Genomic DNA, 18,418 nt, shown 5'->3' on the forward strand with positions numbered 1-18,418 from the left:
TTGCCATCTAAAATAGTATGTCTTTGAATAGGAATAGCGATATAATGTGTAAAGGTATTGTTTTTTGTACATGAATAATGAAATAGTAATAAGAAATATTGTGAGAAGTATTCTTTTCTTCTTCGATATAAACTGTCCTTATTTTATTCAAAAAAAAATTTTTTCAAGATGTCAATATCTGTCTTGTAGAGTTTCATGTGTTTTTGGCATTATTATAAAGTAAGTATTATTTTTATTAAAAATTAAAAGTATTCAAAAGACTATACTTTGCCTGATCACATATTTGTCGTTAATTTTATCGGAGCATATTCGAAAAAGTGCATGACAAATAAATCCTGGCACTTTTTTTGACAAAACGGGTTACGCACAATTGAAGGTAAAAAAAATGGGTAAAGGAAAGGGCAATCCAAAAATAAAAAGAAAAGCAAAAAACAATCAATTATATTTTATATCAGTCTTAATTGTTTCCATACATGAAACACGACGTATCCTTTCATGAAAAGTTTTCTTTTCAAGCGGTTCGTTCGCTATTCAGAAAAAAGTGTTGAAATACGAGAACTGCGGTAAATAATGTCTCGCTAAAGGGAAACAGACTGACAAAAATTTCGGAAATAGCAATTCCTTATGATAATAACCGATATTTGTGAATGTATCGGTTAATATTTCAATAATAAGATTACAAAGCTTCAAACGTTCATAACTAAAAAGTAATTTGTTAACTCTCAATACTTCCATTCCATACTGCCTTTTTCAAATTTTCACCCTTACATTAACAGTTGCGTTTACTTCATATTTCCCTAATTGGTTTTTCCCCTGCAAGTATAAATGGTCCCACCTCTTTTCTATAAGGGATTCTCGTATACTGTGATTTGAATTATTCATTAAAATACGTAATATATTTGTGGCTTACATAATTTCTGTGCTCCCCATACTTATCTCATTCTAGCCGGAAAATAGGTACCCTCCCGCCCCCCTGCCACAAAAAAAAAACTCTTTTTTATTGGCAAATGCGCCCTAAATCTCTCGTGCATTGTCAATAGCTCAACATAAAAAATATGGAGGTCTTTCTTCGGCAAAAAGAACCGATGACAATTTTTATCCATGTATTATTTACTTTCAATATAGAAATATTTTCCCTTACTCATATTGGTCTGCCCTTTGCTTTGCTGATTATAATGTGTCTGCTTACTGGTAGTGCATACCTTAAGTATTACGAATGCTTCAAATTTTCATTTATTTAGTCAAAAAAAAGGCTAGCACTAGAATAGCGGTCTATAATTTTTGGGGTATTATCAATTTTAAAGTATAAAAATGATTGCAAAACTTAAAGATCATACCGCTCATTTTATTTGTAATATCGTTTTTTTGTTTTATTATTATAAGCATAAGAGGAAGTATGCTTTTTTTTATTAAGCACTAAAATTTGTGGTAATGACTAAGAATGGAGGAAATAGCAAGATGAATTAATGCCAAAAGGAAAGCCCAATAAATAGCTAGACAAGGTACCAATTCTCCATATTATATTTCTCTGTTCAAATAATAATGAATACATTTGTGCATTTAGCATTTGATTTAATTTGACATATATGTATCACATTTCGCCTTGGCATCTTTTCCTCTTTAAACATATATTATTAATAATTCTTTCTCATTCAGTGTAAAGTTTTTTGCTTAAGTGAAAAAGGGATCACGAAGAATTTAATTCCAGCCTAATTTTTCAAAATAAGAAGAGCCTTTTCGATTAAAAATTTTCCGGACTGGAGGTAGATGTAATTGAAAGTTGTTCTAGACATAGGTATTAAAAGCTAAGCTTATGATGACGTAACGAAAAATGTCTTATATGCAGAGGCGTCTCTAATTAGAAATAGTAGTTAAATCTGATGTTTAGTACTGAATTTGGTTAGTAATAATTATGCTTACTAATGAGGTATGTTGGACGCATCGGGGGACACATATAGTGTGCGTAAACAATGTGTGAAGAGATTCCGAAGTGAGAATTCATTCTCAGTGAAGAATTTTACATTGCGGATTCTTTAATTTATATTTTATCTTTCTCTTATAACTGAGGAGGATTGCACGTTTGTGTGAGAACTTAGAAATATATATTTGAAGGAAGAAAAAGATAAAAGGCGTCAAGACAAGGAACAATAAGTTTACAACGCTTGAAGTTACTTGAGAGCAAAGGAACAGATTAGACGACGAACAAGATTTCATTCAGTGTTTGTTTGTTAATTAATTCTTTACCTTTATACCTGGATCGATCCTCACTTCTCCTCCATTGTCACTAGTACTTAACGTAATCAATAACTCATCTTGGGTTCAATGCACTCGTTCAAAATTTTATCGTTACAGGTGTTTTACTTCAAACACTTTTAGAAATCTGATTTTATAATAGCAACCGGCAAAATAATTTTTGGGTACCTTATAGTTAAAACTATTTTTGCTTAAAAGCATTGCTTTTTACACTATCACAAGTTCCTGATAATTACTAAAATAAATATTTTTAACTTCTTCTACTTAAGATCTATGTGACTACACAAATGTCTGATATTATGTGACAATATAATTGTTGCATGACATTTCATTATTTAACGGAGGTTAACAGTTGAACTTAGGGAAGTAACTAGTTAGAGCAAATTTAATCAAAGTATCTGAAGTAAAAGATCTGCAATAATATAACTTCATGGATATGTCGAATTTAGGGTGAAGTATTAATTATCTTTACTACTAGTAACGATAGAGATCCAGTGTGGACCGACCCTAAAAAAAAAGTAAATATGTTAACAACTGAACGCTGGATGAATTCGTTTCTGTATTCCAATCAGTTGCTTTGCTCTAAAGTGACTTTAAGCATTGTAAACTTACTGTCCCTTGCATTGATGCTTTAGTATATATTTTCTTCCTTTAAATATATTACCAAGTTCTCTTCTTAAGTAAAAATGCCAGCCTAATTTATTTAATTGGTTTAAGTGTGACGCCGATTACTTTATGAAGTTTTTGTTATAACTAGTATTGAGTGCTTTTAAGGATAAAGAAAGGAAAAGTATAAATGTAAAAAGTACCAAGTAAGAAGGTAAAATGAACGGGATAGAAAGGGGAAATGCACATGCTTAAATACCTTTGATCCTTATGAGCGAGGTTTTTTGGGCATAAACAAGGCAGGACAGCTTTATGTACACGCGACTGTCGACGCGTCTACTGCAATCCTTGTATTTTTCAAGTAATTCCTTTTTAAGGGAATCAACGTCATAGTCAATTGTAGGTGAAAATAAATTTATTGCTTCAGTAGTATCTCTCAGAAGATGTTGTAGTACTATTTGCATAATTATCCCGAACTTTGTATAGATCTCTTTAATTGATGCTTTGTAACATAGTTATGATATGGTATTTTTTCTTTCACAACTTTTGGGAGGAAAGTAGATAACTTTATTTCATCTGGTATATTTACAAGATTGTTTAACTACACTTATTGACTAGAAATCACTTAAAGTTCAGCAAATACACTAAAAGAGCATCCTTCTGAATTACGTTTTATGAATGAACTAAGCCCATATGAGAGGGGACACAGAGAGATGGTATTTATCTTCCTGAATTTTGCATAATCGGGCGTTATTCTCACAAATTTGGTTTTTAAATATACGTACCGACTAATGCTAAATTATTTGACCTTGCATTAATGACGTCTTTAAATCGGATTGGATGGTGATTTTTCGACCAGATTTTTTTGGACCCATCGGCGCCAGTGGACGTTTGCCCGAAAAAAATGGTAAAAATCTGTTGTTAACCGAGATTTATTGAAAGCTTCCTTTATATACTAATTACGTAAATAAGCAGCTAATACTAATCCTATGTAGTAGAAATAATATCAGTAGGTTGGTCCCTTAATAACTAGCTTAACTTCGTTAACTTTCGTTATTCCACATGACCGTTTACATCATGCATGTTTCATCTGCACAGAAGTGGCAAAGCCCTTAATTATAGACAAAAAACTTTTCTCTGATGGTTTCCTGAGTTCCTTAATTTTCATTGTTTGATTACTTAATCAACCAATGAGAAATACCTTTTTCTCAACCATCTTTTCGTTTAACTAAACTTTCTTGCTTTCCTCTTCAATCCGTATTAAAGACCAATCACCATAAAAATCAGAATCACATCCGTTCACCAAATTCACATTCCAGATTACGTAACTCAACCAAATATTAGCGCATACTAACAACAAAATCAACTTATTTTCGTACGCTGATTCTGATGTTGAATTTCTTTTCGAGAAAAAAATAAAATTCAACTAGTGCGGTCCGTTTTGTTGCTAAATGGCTGGGAATAATTCATGTCTTATTTGATTGTCATTATGTAAAGTCTTAGAATTTACTATTCACATTTTTCATTTATCGTGCACAAATCTTTCCTACCTTTTCTTCACTTCCTTACTTTGATCACAGCTAACTTGAGCAATAGCTAAACTTAATCCATTACTTTTTTCTTGAACCATAACTTTTTGGGAGGGAGGTCATATACAAAAAGTATATTCAGACATGAGGGCACCGGCAAAAAGTTCACTACCCCCTCTTCCGAGACTTCGTGTGCGGAACCAGATTGCTAAACAACAAGCAAATCCGTGCTTAGTTATAATGACTCAGATGCTTAATTGTTGGGCATCAAATGGTGAGGGATCATCCTTATGCAAAGAACTTGAGACTCAACTTAAATCGTGTATGAATAAAGGTGGAAAGGTTCCCCCACCACCAAAACCGACGTTAAATTATCATGCCTCCAGACTTCTTCCAAAGATACATAAGACGAAGGAGTAAACAGGCTCTCCTTGACAGATACATATGTGAATATTTCATAGATGAAGAAAGAAACAAATGGGAATGTGCAAAATAGGGCTGATCGATTAGAATAATACAGAAATAATTAATATGACTAATGAACTGCGGAGGCAAATTAGTCGGAAGAGGACAGTAGACTTGTTTGTGATGTAAATGGGAAATATCTTTGATTTCGTGCAAAAGGTGCGTACGTTATCGAAAGTCCTTTTTAAAAACGAAAGTGTCAAAGTTGAGTCTGTCTCAATGTATATATTTAGAATATGCATGGTGCGTTACCTGGTTCAACAGAGGGTGAGTTGGGCTGCTTTCATGTAAATAGTAGTGGATGGCTTTATAATATTTATAAAAAAGAGGTTGATTGCTTTTGAAGTGAAATGTGATGATGAAATGCTCATTCATCGTAAAAGCCAAAAAAAACGCTTGATCTGCTGTAGGGCAAAAAAGGGGAAGGGAGGGGAAGAAGAAAAAAAAAATTCGAGGGGAAAAAAGGAGCTACTATTCGATTTATCTACATAGCGGTTCCTATATTATTGCAATATTGAGTATATAATTCTATGCTACCTTTTGTAATCATCTAATATGATGTATGGGATCTTGAAAATTTCAAGATGTGTTCAGACTAGATGCTTTTCTTGTGTACGGCCGATGCTAAAAGAAAGTGTCGACGAAGGTATAAAGGCAGTTGAAAAGGGGCCAGATTTAGCAAAGACAACCGGAGAAGTTGAATCATCTGAAGATCCAGCGGATTTCTTAAAGAAAATTATAAACGATAGCAAAAGGAGTCTAAAGTTTGATAAAATATATAAAGAATTTTCTGAATCCGTCTCCAATACTGCACCAATGTCCTCATTCGAAGAACAGAAATCATTTCACAAGATATTTAATTATTTAAAGAACGAGCACGGTTCAATAGGAATTACTGACACCGTCAAAAGGATAACTGGCTTTTATGACTTGAATCAGAACCTTGAATTAAATGGTAACGGAAGGGATAATTCTAGTGTTGTGACTAAACAAGCGTTAATTAGCAAGAAATTTAATAGCAATTCAGAGAATACACATGCTTACAAAATGGCATTAAAGCCAACATTAGAGAAGATTAATCAATTTCAAAACAGCGGGCAGATGCTAGGCTTTATACGAAGAAACCTCCTCCAGTCTTTTCTAGAAAACGATGAGTTTACGAAGAACCACACAATTGCTGTAATAAAGGAGATATCATTAAAGAAACCAGAGCATCCAATGGTTGATAGGGTCACTCTTCCAATACTTTTAGAATATTGCTTAAATTCGTTGACAAATGACTTTAATTCGTTGGATGAAACGTTAGTCCTTGTCAATTATATAAAAAAGCATCAATCCATTGAATTATACGAGTTCGGAATGAATATAGATGTATACAATTCATTACTCAGACAGATATGGGTGAAGACAGAAAACTTGCAAATGATTTCAAGGATTGTGGATGAACTTTGTGTTAACGCCATAAAACCAGATTTGGTTACGTATATAACATTGGCGGAGATCTATTTAAAATGCATGAATGTGAAGGACAGTCTTAATGCAGAACCATATCTTCTTTGGGGCAATAGTGAAGATATTCATAAAATAAGCCATTTTCTTGAAAATATAGAGACTTAGACTTTCCTATATGTGAAAGACAATCCTTGCAAAGCCAAATCAAAATTGATATGGCCGAATAGAAAGATAAGCGTACGTATACATACAACCTTACATATTTTAGGGCTTTTCAAAATTTTTTTGGTGTAATCTGCATGTATGTACGACTGACGCGTGAATAATAAATATATGAACAATCATCTAGACAAATTTAAAATCATAGAAACAGTAAAGTAATTCATTTATATTCTAGTTGTGTCATGCATAAACCGCTTTGAGAACGATCTATTTTTATTATTATTTTCTTCTGTCAAAATAAGATAGAACACTTGTCTGACGTCTTCTAAAAGGCTTTAAATGCAACGGGAATAGAGTTGTATGGTAAAGTCATCGATAACATTTTATATTTCTACGGTATAGTGATAATAAGGTACAACAGATACAGTTAACAAATTTATAGAAGCACACAGGTACAAAGCAACTATGCTCCTTACACCGGACCATTTTGCAGAGGCTTTTGAGGAAATAAGAAAAACATCCTTGACACATTCTACGTGTAAACTTGCCATTTTCACGGCATGCTTAAACGTGGATGCTATTTGCTCGGCGAGAATGCTATGCGGGCTATTAAAAAAAAGCCTCATAGTATTTCAAATGATACCAGTAGTGGGGTATAATGATTTGAAGAAGAAATACGCGAAACTTGACGATACTATCTCCAATGTGATTATGTTGGATTGTGGATCAATGGTGGACCTTGAAAGTTTTCTAGAAATTGATGTCAATAATTACTTGGATAAAGATTATTATCAATCAATGGTTACACCAGACAACTCAAGCCAGTTGGGAGATAGCAATTTGAAACTCACAAGAAAGATTTACATTATAGATGGACATCGTCCCTGGAATCTTGACAATTTATTTGGCTCACAAATGATTAATTGCTTCGATGATGGAGGTACATCAGAAGAACTAGAGCACGAAAAGGAGGCCTACGATCTGCTAGTATCAATGGAAAGTGACGAAGAGGAAGATGCGGATAGTGATAGCGATAAAGATGGAAGTGATCATGAGGAAGAACTTTCAAACTCATCTTTTGAGAAAGATGAACAGGCTGAAGGTAATGAAAATCAGAATCAGGATGAAGATAAGTCTCAAGAGTCAAGAAAACGTACAGGTTTTGAATCCTTTGAAGATCAAAATCCCGATGAACAACAAGAACATCAAATTAACAAGAAGAGACGAAGAACTCAAATGAGAGAAGGTGAAAGAACCATAGAAAACTACTACAATCAGGGAACGACAGTTATCATTCCATCTTCTTTACAGATGTATACATTACTTTCGACAATTGGACGGTGCAACATGGATAATTTATGGTTGTCAATTGTAGGGGCGACATCTTTGAAGGCAAACTACGAGCATGTTTATGATGACGTATTTCCACTATTGAAGGAAGAGGTTAATAGATTGCAATCTGAAAAACAGGCGGAAGATAATGCCAAAACTTTAGCTACAACACAGAACAATACCAGTCAGTTAGAGCTATCCAAAAATATGGGTGATAGGGCGGACAATTGTAGTATTCAAATAGATAAAGAATACTCATTATTTTTATTGAGACACTGGAACATGTATGATGCATTTTTCTACTCCAATTACGTGAACTCCAAATTACAATTATATACAAACCAAGGGCGGAAAAAGCTTAACACAATGTTTGCAAGAATGGGAATATCATTGGTATCCGCAAGTCAGAACTGGCATTACCTAGACATTGATCTGAAGAAGAAGATTAATAGAATTTTTACCAAAAACCTTTCTCAACTAGGGTTGACGGACGTGATCCGAGATGGTTTTGTCCGAAATTATGGCTTTGATGGTGCAATAAGTGCAGGTGATTACGCTGAAGCGGTTACTGCACTTTTAGAATTTGACGGTGAAATGAACACACTATCAAAGTTCAAAGAAGGTGGTATTGGTAACGATCAAACAACGCCGCCCGAAGAGGAGGATGCTAACGACGAGACAAAACATACAGATGACGATGGTAAAGCTGAAAGTTTGAACAAGCTAATTATTGAAAGAGAAGAACAATTCATTAGAAACTTTTGGAAGGCATATGATTCATTGGCATCAATAAATTTGGTTGAAGCAGGAATTCGTATTGCTCAATTGCAGCAGAAATTCATTTTTGAAAAAGGATTTGAAATATTTCACAAGCGAATGGTTAAAAATCTTCGGATATTCCGTCTTGTTGTCCTCAAAAATAGCTTTACTTCAAATAGTACGGTGACCGATATAACTATAAACAATTATGCGCCATCTAGACATTCTACGTTGATCGGGACATCTGATACTGCAGCATCCAGCTCACTAAATGAAAAGGATACAGTCGATTTTCACACGCTTGGATCTAGTCAAAAACTTTTCCAGAACCCGCTTATTTTGACAAAACTTGGTAATTGGATATTAGAGGCTTGTGCAGAGATGGATACACCACCGGTCCCATTGGTCATTGCTGCCTTAGATAGAGATACAGACACATATTTGGTTTGTGGGTTACCTCCTAAGTATCCAAATATGAGGGGCATCGACACCAATAGAGAACTGGAAAAACAGTCTGAAAGTACAACTGTGCTTAACACATTTTCGTTGGCATTTCAAGAGATTGCCAATAGTACCGGTGCCAAAGCCAGAATTGATAGCTTTGAGAGTACTATAATCGAGATAAGGAAAGAGGATTTACCACTTTTTTTAGAACGATTAACTTTGAGTGGTTTGGTGTAAAACAACCATGCTGTACTCTTAAATGTGAATTTTGAGAAAATATTTAATATGCCATTTATAGTGCCCCTGTATACACATTAATCCAGAAAAGTAACAAGAAAAGGCACCGCTCATTCATATTTCTTTGAGCAAAGAACTTTCTTCGTAATTTGTACGGGTAGAATTGCATCTTCCAAGGGATCGTGCTCATTCATTTGGACATTTTTACTGAGATACTTCCACGCCAATTTCTTGAGTGGGTCTTTCCTCATAGGGTCAATCTGATTCTCGCTAAATAGAATTGCCGTATCTACAATCCTTGGATAAATCAGGCGGAGAACGTTAAGATCATTTTCTAGACCATGCCCAATAACAATAGTATCCTCATCCGTTAATTGTGCAAGTCTGACCATGACTTGATCAAATGTAAGAGTATTAAGATCAGAACTTTTTGGAACACAGTCAACCCCTGAACATGTGTGTTCAAGTCAACAACTTTATCACCTTCAGGAACCACCAAATTATTTAAGATTGGTTTGAGTGTTCGGAAGTCAACTGCACTAACTTTCATAAGTTCAAATCCAAGATCAGTAAAGCACATCTCACAGTCAATACCAATGGCTTTAATTTTGCTTCTTCGGAGTTGTTGGGTTGGCTCACTATTTCGTATATTAAGTTCCTTCCTCAGTTGGCTAATTGTTTTGAAAGGCTTTGCCCAATTTAAGAACCTCTTATCTTTAAATTTAAAAACATGCGCAGCATTTGTGCAACAACCAGATGATTCATCCAATGATTCGTGGCAACAACTGTAGAACGATGTCCTATAACTACGATTTCGAACTATACGCCCACCTAATAAATTCGAGTCGGTTACAAACTGAATCTTTCCCGGATGAAAGTGACAAACAGAAGGTCCTATCAAACAACCTCTATCATCAGTTGCAAATTTTTTGTCGAACTGATCATGTATTGAGAACTTACTATGACAATGTTCACATTCAATGAAATCGGGTACCTCGGCATCATCAATTTCCTGAGGTACTTCAGTAACATATTGGCTCGCATCAAGTTTACTTTTTGAAATACACAATTTTTCCAACCTCTTGTATAGCTCATCATCATCCGGAATGCCCAATTGATTACATTTTGATGTGACAATCTTTTGCCTTTGACGGCGATCTTTTGCGACTTTATCTTTATCAAATGCCCCATACTTTAAAAGATTATACATCAATCTTTTCACTGTTGACATATATTCCATTCTGGATCTTGATCTCTTACAAACATCATGTTCTCTTTTAACAATTTCTGCCGCGATCTTTGTGTGATCAGATCTTTCATCTTGCTTGTTCTTTGCTAAAGATTTCAGATACTGTTGAAGCAAAAGATTAAGATAATGCTGACGCTCATCCTGCCTAACCGGTGCATATGGAAGAACAGGAGCGGGAAAAATCTTCTTGTTCGATGACATATAATAGTGGCTTAAATCTAAAATATCAAATGAGTCTCTAAAGTCCACAGATTGCGAGTAACTGAAGACTGTTGTACTTTCATGAAAAGAGAAAAAAAAATTATATGTGAAAATGATGCAAGGGTCTCGGATTTCATTGTATGATTTTAGTACTTTATTTGTTCGGGGTTAGAATCTAACGGCAACATTATTGTCTGGATGTGCAACATGGCTTAGAGGTATAGCATAGAACAATTCGAAAACCATTATCATAGTGATACAATTTTAAATAGCAAGTTATACGAGAAAGATTGAGCCTTAAATGCCGTAAGAATGAAAATACTTCTGTTTTGCATACCGTTAAAGATAACAACTTACAATCCATCCGAGTTTGAAGTTTGGGGTCTTTTGGACAGTAGAAAAAGGGGAACATTGATGCCACTATCAGCAATTTCACAAGACAACGAGTTAGCAACCTTTCTGCTCTTATGTGCTAAGAAATTTTGAAAACTAAAAATATTCAGGTCTACAAGTCATTAGACAGGAGTACCCACTGAAATAAAAGAGATACGTTATTCCAACTGATTCGTTCTAAGAACACATATATAGGGCTGTGCCATATTGGACTTTAATGCAGTTCGTAAAAACAATCTGTAATATGAATGCCTGAAGAGCCTTTGAACATATTAAATTGTTGGACAAATATTGAATATTCGTAACGATGTATTACCTGATAATTGGAAACCTGCTTAAAATATAAAAAAAGTGTTCAAAATATACATCGACTTGCTATAGCAGCCCATATTATTTAGGTAGCTAGAAACGTATACCAATTAAAACGCTCCTAATTAAATGTGTTCGGAAAATGTGTAGTTCTTCTTCAAAAATCACCACACTGTGATACTTGGGTTTGAGATGTTCCTTAAACACAAATACCATTACAGTCGGGTCTATGTGGGCTTTTCAAATATTGGGTGCCCTGCTAAGTTGAGATTGTGTGAATCGAGTAATGGGCAAATCAGAAAAAAGGTAATACGATATCGATAAAATAAATAACAGCAGCACAATAAGATCGGGTGAAAGTCTATCATATGAATAAGGGTACCGGTCTATCGGAGTAGTTTAGTAACAAAGTAATAGCACACAATCGTAACAGACTGAGAGAATAAGAGACTATACACAAAAAATCAGTACGAGTATAAACGTGATCATATTTTGAAAAAGGAAAGGGTGGGAGATGATGTAGGTTTCGAATCTGCGGACTATCATCTGTCAATTGGGACCTTACGGGAATGTTGAGAAAAAATACTTTTAGCTAAGCGTTGGATACATAGAATACTGTATAATAGAACAAAGAAGGATCAAAGAAAGCAAAGAATACTTCAGAAAACACGAGGGAAAACTAATGGTTCCGAACAATTGTTAACAACCGAGACCCTTTCGGATACACAATACAATAATACTATTATAAAAAAGTAAAAAAAAACAGGATATAATTTTATGACATAATTTATGAAGAAGTTTCTAGTACAAGGGTTACTGATCTGTCGTACCGATGTTTATGTTCCAACGGATGAAGACTTTTACTAACCGCATGACTATTATTGTCAACCGGGAACGATGCCCAGATCCCAATGTCTCTAGTCCCATTTTTTAACAATGACGTTACAATGTCAAAAATTTTTTTTGTGAAGCTAGCTAGCGCCGCATCATCATCTCTAAGCAGAGCTGGATACTGGAAATTAGGAGAAGAGGGAATGGATTCTCATTCATATTTGATGTTTTAATCGCATTCGTTGACAAATTACTTCTGTTTCACATTTACATAGTTAGTTAACGAGCCCCGGAAAACCACACGGAGGTGCTATATCAGCCACATATTATACTGAGCCTCACCACAAATAGAAGGTATAGTAATTGATCAGAACGAGGAGCCAAGCCAGCTCACACGACCCCTGAGAAATAGGAGTTTATAATTTCTCCCGGAATTCATTTTTGCTGTAGTAACATCACATTTCTTTAATATAACATGACTTTTATGATTCCGGTGTTTATCACTCCCGTTACGTGGGATATTACATTCAAAGTTCAGCTGTACGATTTACCCATACTCCTCCCTTCGTACACAGTTCGGATACCCCCTTAATTATAGGATGTGTATTGTTAAACATGCCTAGTAGTACTATTCCATAAGATGGCTCTCAGTCATTTATTCCTTCATTGTTTACATTTTTATATCCTGTTGGATATTTAAGGGAGGTAAATTCCACTTTTTCCTAAATCATTCTCTCAAGATATAACTTCTTCAACACAGCAAGAACATTTTGTTTACTTGTTAAAGATAAACAGTAAGAGTTTAGAACATATAAGAAGAATTAGCATGGCTGAAAACGATCAAAGGTTTAGTGCAGAAACGGCAGTGAAGCCAGGTGAACAGACCAAGGGTGACAACAGCTCCCTTATTCCATCAGTGGAAGGTGCGCTTCCACCAAGAACTGGATATTTGAGAGTGAATTGGTATAAGAGAACCGGAAAGTATAGACCATTCCCAACATCCTGTGCTGCTGGATGTGCTTTGATTGCTGTGTCACTTTTCTCACTTGGTTTGGTTCTCTGTGGAGCAAAGCACACAACTTCTGGTATCTTGGCCGGCTTATTCCTTTTCTCTTCAGGCTTGGTTCAAATCATTACTGGTATTTGGGCTATCGTTGATAACAATGTCTGGGGTTCGACGTTTTTGCTTTGCTATGGAGCATTTTTTATGTCCCTTGGCTCTATTATTTCAGATCTCTTTGGTGTGGTGTCCAGTTACGAGTCAACCTCCGACTTTGACAACGCTTTTGGCCTTTACTTGATTTCTTGGCTTGTCTTTACTTTCTTTATGTGGATTGCAACCATTAAGTCTACGCTTCCACTTTTCGCTTTAATGACGTTTTTGTGGGTGTTCTTCCTTCTTTATGCCATTGCTGTCTTTGGCAACCATTCAGGATGTAAGACCGCAGCTGGTATATTCTGCTTCTTATCATCTGCATGCGCTTTCTATGGTATGTACGACGGCCTGCACTCAAAAGCATCAGCTTACTTGCCATCACCAGAGGGAAAGTGGACAAGAATGCCAGGATCTACAAATGCTCCAACTGATGAAAGTAGGGTTGAGATCATCTAAATAGTACCTCAAATTCTTTCACGAAAGCCGCAGGTTTAAGTATCTGCCTGGCTCATGAATTCTTTATTTTCATTTAATACTTTTTTTTTTTTTTTGGCAGAGTCGAAGGTAATGTATATATTCATATATATCTTACGTTCTGACCGTCGTTTATCACACAAATCAAACTAATACTCCTTAATATTTTGTGCAAAAAAGTTATATAATCAATAATTCAAAGTAACTTCTTTCTTATGCAAAAGGTAGCATAGCTTTAGCTGAAGAGGTTAATTAGCGGTAAATCAAAGTTAATGCGAATATCTACAGGTGATTGACGGTAAATCAAATTTAATGTGAACTACACTGGGGAATTGACAGTAAATTAAATTTAACGTAAATCAGTGCAGGCTTATTGGCAAAATATGACGGCAAGTTTCATCCAAATTGCAACCAACTCGTTTAATGGGTACTTTCGTGCATTCATTAATTCAAACTATTTTTTTTTTTTTTGACGCGCCTCGTTAAGTTACGAGGCTGATGATTCAAAGAAACAACAATGTGTCAACCATGCTGATTCACAGGAGGACCCTACGAAAATCCAGCTCCTACTCGCATTCTCCAAAAACACTCACAACAAAATTCATCAAATGCAAAATTCATTTCATATTATTAATACAAGGCGGAACTATTCAAAATAATACATGGTTGAAAGGTAGCAAAATGCAACATGCTGTTATCTTTCAGGCGGTGGCTGCCGCCGGCTTAGCCGATGGCGATTTTCTTTTCTTCGAGGCAGGTTGCTGATCACGTGATACAGGCTGTGTTTGTGCCTGGCGCTTCTTCTTGCGTTGTCGTGGCTTCTGGGGCACGGATTTTTTCACGCTGCTCTTTGATGTTTGCTTCTGTTGTAACTTCTTCTTTTGATGAAGCATCAATTTCTGCCTTTCACGCATCCGAGCCTGGTAGGCTTCAACTTGGTGCTGTCTGATCCGCTGCATTCCTTCGTAAGCCTTACTTAAAAGCATGCAACCAAAGCGTACGTGCTGCGTTTGTGGATCAACATCATTCAATTTTGCCGGCTCAACAACATCGGCAGCCTCCAGATCATCATCAAATAAAAACCGGGACCGGAGTCTTTTGGCGGCACTTGAAGTAGAATCATAAACACTAACCCTTTTCCTCTTAAGTGAATTGGTTGTGCTGTCCTTCGCAGTGTCGGATTTTTCCATTATTGCAGATTTATTCCCATTATCAGGCTTTAGCAGGCTATCCAGATAACCGGCGTAGTCCGAGTTTTCGGAAATTGGCTTTCTGTCTAGCCATTCGCATCCGGACACACCAACGCGGTGGCGGACTTTTGCCAAAATTTCAGAGACATCTATCTTGTTGTTCTCATAAAAAGATTCTCTATCTGCCCCAGGAAATGCTCCAGCATTCTCAATGTCATCTGCATCACGCCCAGCGAGATCATAGAAACACGGCATAAAGTTATGCCGATCATTCCTGACCACCTGGCCAGATATCGGATTGATTTTTGTGATCTCGCTGTCGTTATTACTGTAGTGACGACTGTTATTAAAGACGTAGCTGAAGTCTATTTCCCGGGGGTTTTTCAGTACGTACGAAGATGAGGCAATGCTGCTAAATGGAACATGGGATCTGTCCTTGATCCACGGAAACTCCTCATCAGTGGTTTCTATCGTATCCGTAATATCCAAGTACGGATTATACGGGTCATCAGTGTAGTTAATCCACCCTTCATCCTGTAACTTTCTGCGGATAAGCTTGTCACTAACCGCTTTCCGAATTCCGGTCATCTTCTGGTGCAGCACCGAATCCACACTGGTAACTGCAAGATCAGGTATTTTAGCACTTGGCAACTTCACATAGGGCTGAACAGGAGGAGGAGCGGCCAGCGAAGCCTCCCTTGCCTTTTCTGCAGCGAGTTTTTCTCCAAGTTGCAAAGCTTCCTGCTTTCTCAACTGTGCTGCCAAGGATTCCGGACCATCATCAATAAGGACACGTCTTTGTAATGCATGGCGATGCCCTTTTCTAGAACTTCCATCTATATCGGGACTACCATCAAGACTGTTGCCATCTTTTCCCTTCCGGCGTCTTTTCTTATCTTTAAGTCTTACCTGCCTCAATGCCTTAGCCCTTTCCTTCTCTCTCTTTATCTTATCTTTCTTATCATTTGCTGCCCTCTCTCTCTCCTTCTTCATCTGTTCTCTTTTCTCTCTCTCTTTTCTCTCTCTTTCACGACGTTTCTCCCGCCGACGGTGATCGATTAACTCCTGATCTTCACCGACAATGCCTAAACTACGCTTCACATCTTTGATCACACACCTTTGCTCGAAAACAGCCCAGCTCGTCTCCAATTCATCTCTCCTTTTATTCTCTCGCATTGTCACCATCTGCAGTACCTGTTGAAGTGCTCTGAAGTCTCTGTCCAATAAACGAAGCTTCATCACTCCTTGCATGTCTGCCCGGCGAGTCTTCCTAGCATGGCGGTATTCTCTGCGACGGAAACACACATAAGGATCATCATCATCCTTTTGAGGTTGTGTTGGATCTTCAAATCTAAGACCCGGAGTAATTGCCAACCCCTTACGAGCCAAACGCCTACATTTCCAGTGCTCATATATCTTAGCGCCATACAACTCAAGCAATACCCGTAAAGGACGTAATTCAGGCACAATTTCTCCATCAGTGCTATCCTCTGTGGAAACATTATCCAGTAGTGTTTCGAACGTTGGAATACCAAGCTGCTTCCCGAGCTCTTGATATATTCTTGAACGATCATTATCGTCTGGAATTAATGCCAACTGCTTTATATCATCATATCCCAGTATTTGCTTCGGGTCCATCCGTAGAAACGGTTGTTTTTGCTCCACGATTCTCTCGAAATTATACATAACGATCTCAAATTCGGGTTCAGAACATGCTTCTGTTTTTTTCTGCTTAAGATCGGCATTGAATTTCAACAAGAAGTCACTGTCATCCTCATCCATATTGTATGGACATCCACAAGTATCCTCTACCGTAGCAGAATACTTTAGATAATCTTTTGGAAACTGATATTTTAAAGAGTACAGCGCAGACTCATCAGTCCAAGTTTTGGATGCATCTGGTGTGGGAATTGAAACATCTTTCACGTTTTTCTTTCCCGAACGAAATCTAGCATCTGCGGCATGCATCACTGCCTGCAAATCTCTTTCTTCTTCTTCTCCTTTTTCAACACCTGTTTCAACATGCTGCAGCTCCCTTTGCTGCTCCTCTCTGTCCAAATTCGGCATATCCTTCTGCCGCAGCACCTGAAGTGTCTGCTTAACGGAAATTCTCCGTTGCCTAAAACGACCTGTACTCGATGGTAGAGCCATCTTGGTATTACTGTGCCTAGGCTTCAATTAACTGTGTAAGGATGCAACGAGTACTGATTGGAAAAAAATTAAGACCAACCGCGGGAAGAAAAAAAAAATTAAATTTTCCCGCTAGTGCAGATAAAAAAAAATCGGCTGTTTCGGTATCCCACTAATGAACAAGAAAAGATATCGGAGGCAAGATACCAGCCAGCACTGAAAAATGCAATGGATGGAAAGTTGAGGTAGGGATATTTTTTTTGGAGTGAGGAAAAAGCACCTCCAACAAAGGTTTAGTTAATTGCCAAAAAACTGGCCCAAATCCAAAAAAATAATAGACCTACCACACAGGCTGACCAAGTAAGAACAAAGCGGAACACACACCTAGATGGTATTTGCCGGTTATCACTGAAGTAACCAAATATATATCGAAAACTCACAGGCAACTGATATAGAGAGCAAAATAGCCGGTATTGCCGATCAGTGGGTGAACAGTGAGTGAGTGAGTGTGTTTCCGGTGAATGCCCAAAATTTTTTTTCGACGTAAAATTTTCCTCGCCTATAGTATTGGTGCTGGGGTCGAAATAAAGTGTCGGCGTTCAAACAACAAAAAAGTAGGAGATCGTGTTTTGTGCAAAGCACCAGACGAAATCTATAAAAAGAGCACAAGGCTTTCTTTTATGTGCTTATACCTTTCGAATAAGGGTATTTTCCCGTACTTTCAACTGTAAGATGCTCGAAAATTTACCCTCTTTTATGACGGCAACACTGTATCACTTTTGGCAGAGCAGCGAAAAAACACATACAAAATTTTCTCGTCGCGAGCAGCATTTTTTTCCATTTTGTACGCCACCTATTGAAAATGTGAGGTAGGCCGAAATTAGTCTTTCAGTTACGATAGTGCCGACTGCAGAAAAATGGAATGTGTAAGAAAAAAAAAGGAAGAAAAAAAAATCAAATGAAAATAATTACAAAGCGTAAAAAAATAAACGCGGCGGAACAATTGGATTAGACGATATTTTGAATCTAAAGGGGGGAGGACGAAGTTCGAAGCGAGGAAGAAAACTCCAATTAGGAAAATATCAGATAGGATAATAGGGATTACGGAATCACGCTGTACAGATCGGAAAATCGAACTAAATATATAGTGACAATATAGCCCATCGATGGCTACGACAAAACAGGTAAAAAAAAAAAAACATGTTCTATGTACACGTAACGAATAAATAAAAGCTTCTCCAGCATT

At 36.7% G+C, this 18,418-nt stretch overlaps 5 protein-coding genes across 5 annotated transcripts; 3 read left to right on the top strand and 2 right to left on the bottom strand.

Moving 5' to 3' along the window:
• Positions 1-4,532: 4,532 nt before the first annotated feature.
• Positions 4,533-6,470, top strand: BRETT_004789 (uncharacterized protein; the record flags this gene model as incomplete). Its single annotated transcript, XM_041283278.1, has 2 exons — positions 4,533-4,804; positions 5,489-6,470. The coding sequence occupies 2 exons, from the start codon at positions 4,533-4,535 to the stop codon at positions 6,468-6,470; spliced, it is 1,254 nt and encodes a 417-aa protein (XP_041136630.1).
• A 462-nt stretch (positions 6,471-6,932) lies between these two features.
• BRETT_004790 (uncharacterized protein) lies at positions 6,933-9,239 on the top strand (the record flags this gene model as incomplete). The annotated part of the gene is made up of 1 exon (XM_041283279.1): positions 6,933-9,239. One exon carries the CDS (start codon positions 6,933-6,935, stop codon positions 9,237-9,239), a length of 2,307 nt encoding a protein of 768 aa, XP_041136631.1.
• A 110-nt stretch (positions 9,240-9,349) lies between these two features.
• Positions 9,350-10,898, bottom strand: BRETT_004791 (uncharacterized protein; the record flags this gene model as incomplete). The annotated part of the gene is given in 3 exon segments (XM_041283280.1): positions 9,350-9,665; positions 9,677-10,765; positions 10,843-10,898. The coding sequence occupies 3 exon segments, from the start codon at positions 10,896-10,898 to the stop codon at positions 9,350-9,352; spliced, it is 1,461 nt and encodes a 486-aa protein (XP_041136632.1).
• Positions 10,899-13,048: 2,150 nt separating this feature from the next.
• On the top strand, positions 13,049-13,834 carry BRETT_004792 (uncharacterized protein; the record flags this gene model as incomplete). The annotated part of the gene is made up of 1 exon (XM_041283281.1): positions 13,049-13,834. One exon carries the CDS (start codon positions 13,049-13,051, stop codon positions 13,832-13,834), a length of 786 nt encoding a protein of 261 aa, XP_041136633.1.
• A 719-nt stretch (positions 13,835-14,553) lies between these two features.
• Positions 14,554-17,193, bottom strand: BRETT_004793 (uncharacterized protein; the record flags this gene model as incomplete). Its single annotated transcript, XM_041283282.1, has 1 exon — positions 14,554-17,193. The coding sequence occupies one exon, from the start codon at positions 17,191-17,193 to the stop codon at positions 14,554-14,556; it is 2,640 nt and encodes an 879-aa protein (XP_041136634.1).
• Between the last annotated feature and the right edge of the window lie 1,225 nt (positions 17,194-18,418).

Source organism: Brettanomyces bruxellensis, chromosome 7 (genome assembly GCF_011074885.1).
Source record: "Brettanomyces bruxellensis chromosome 7, complete sequence".
Taxonomy (NCBI): Eukaryota; Fungi; Ascomycota; class Pichiomycetes; order Pichiales; family Pichiaceae; genus Brettanomyces; species Brettanomyces bruxellensis.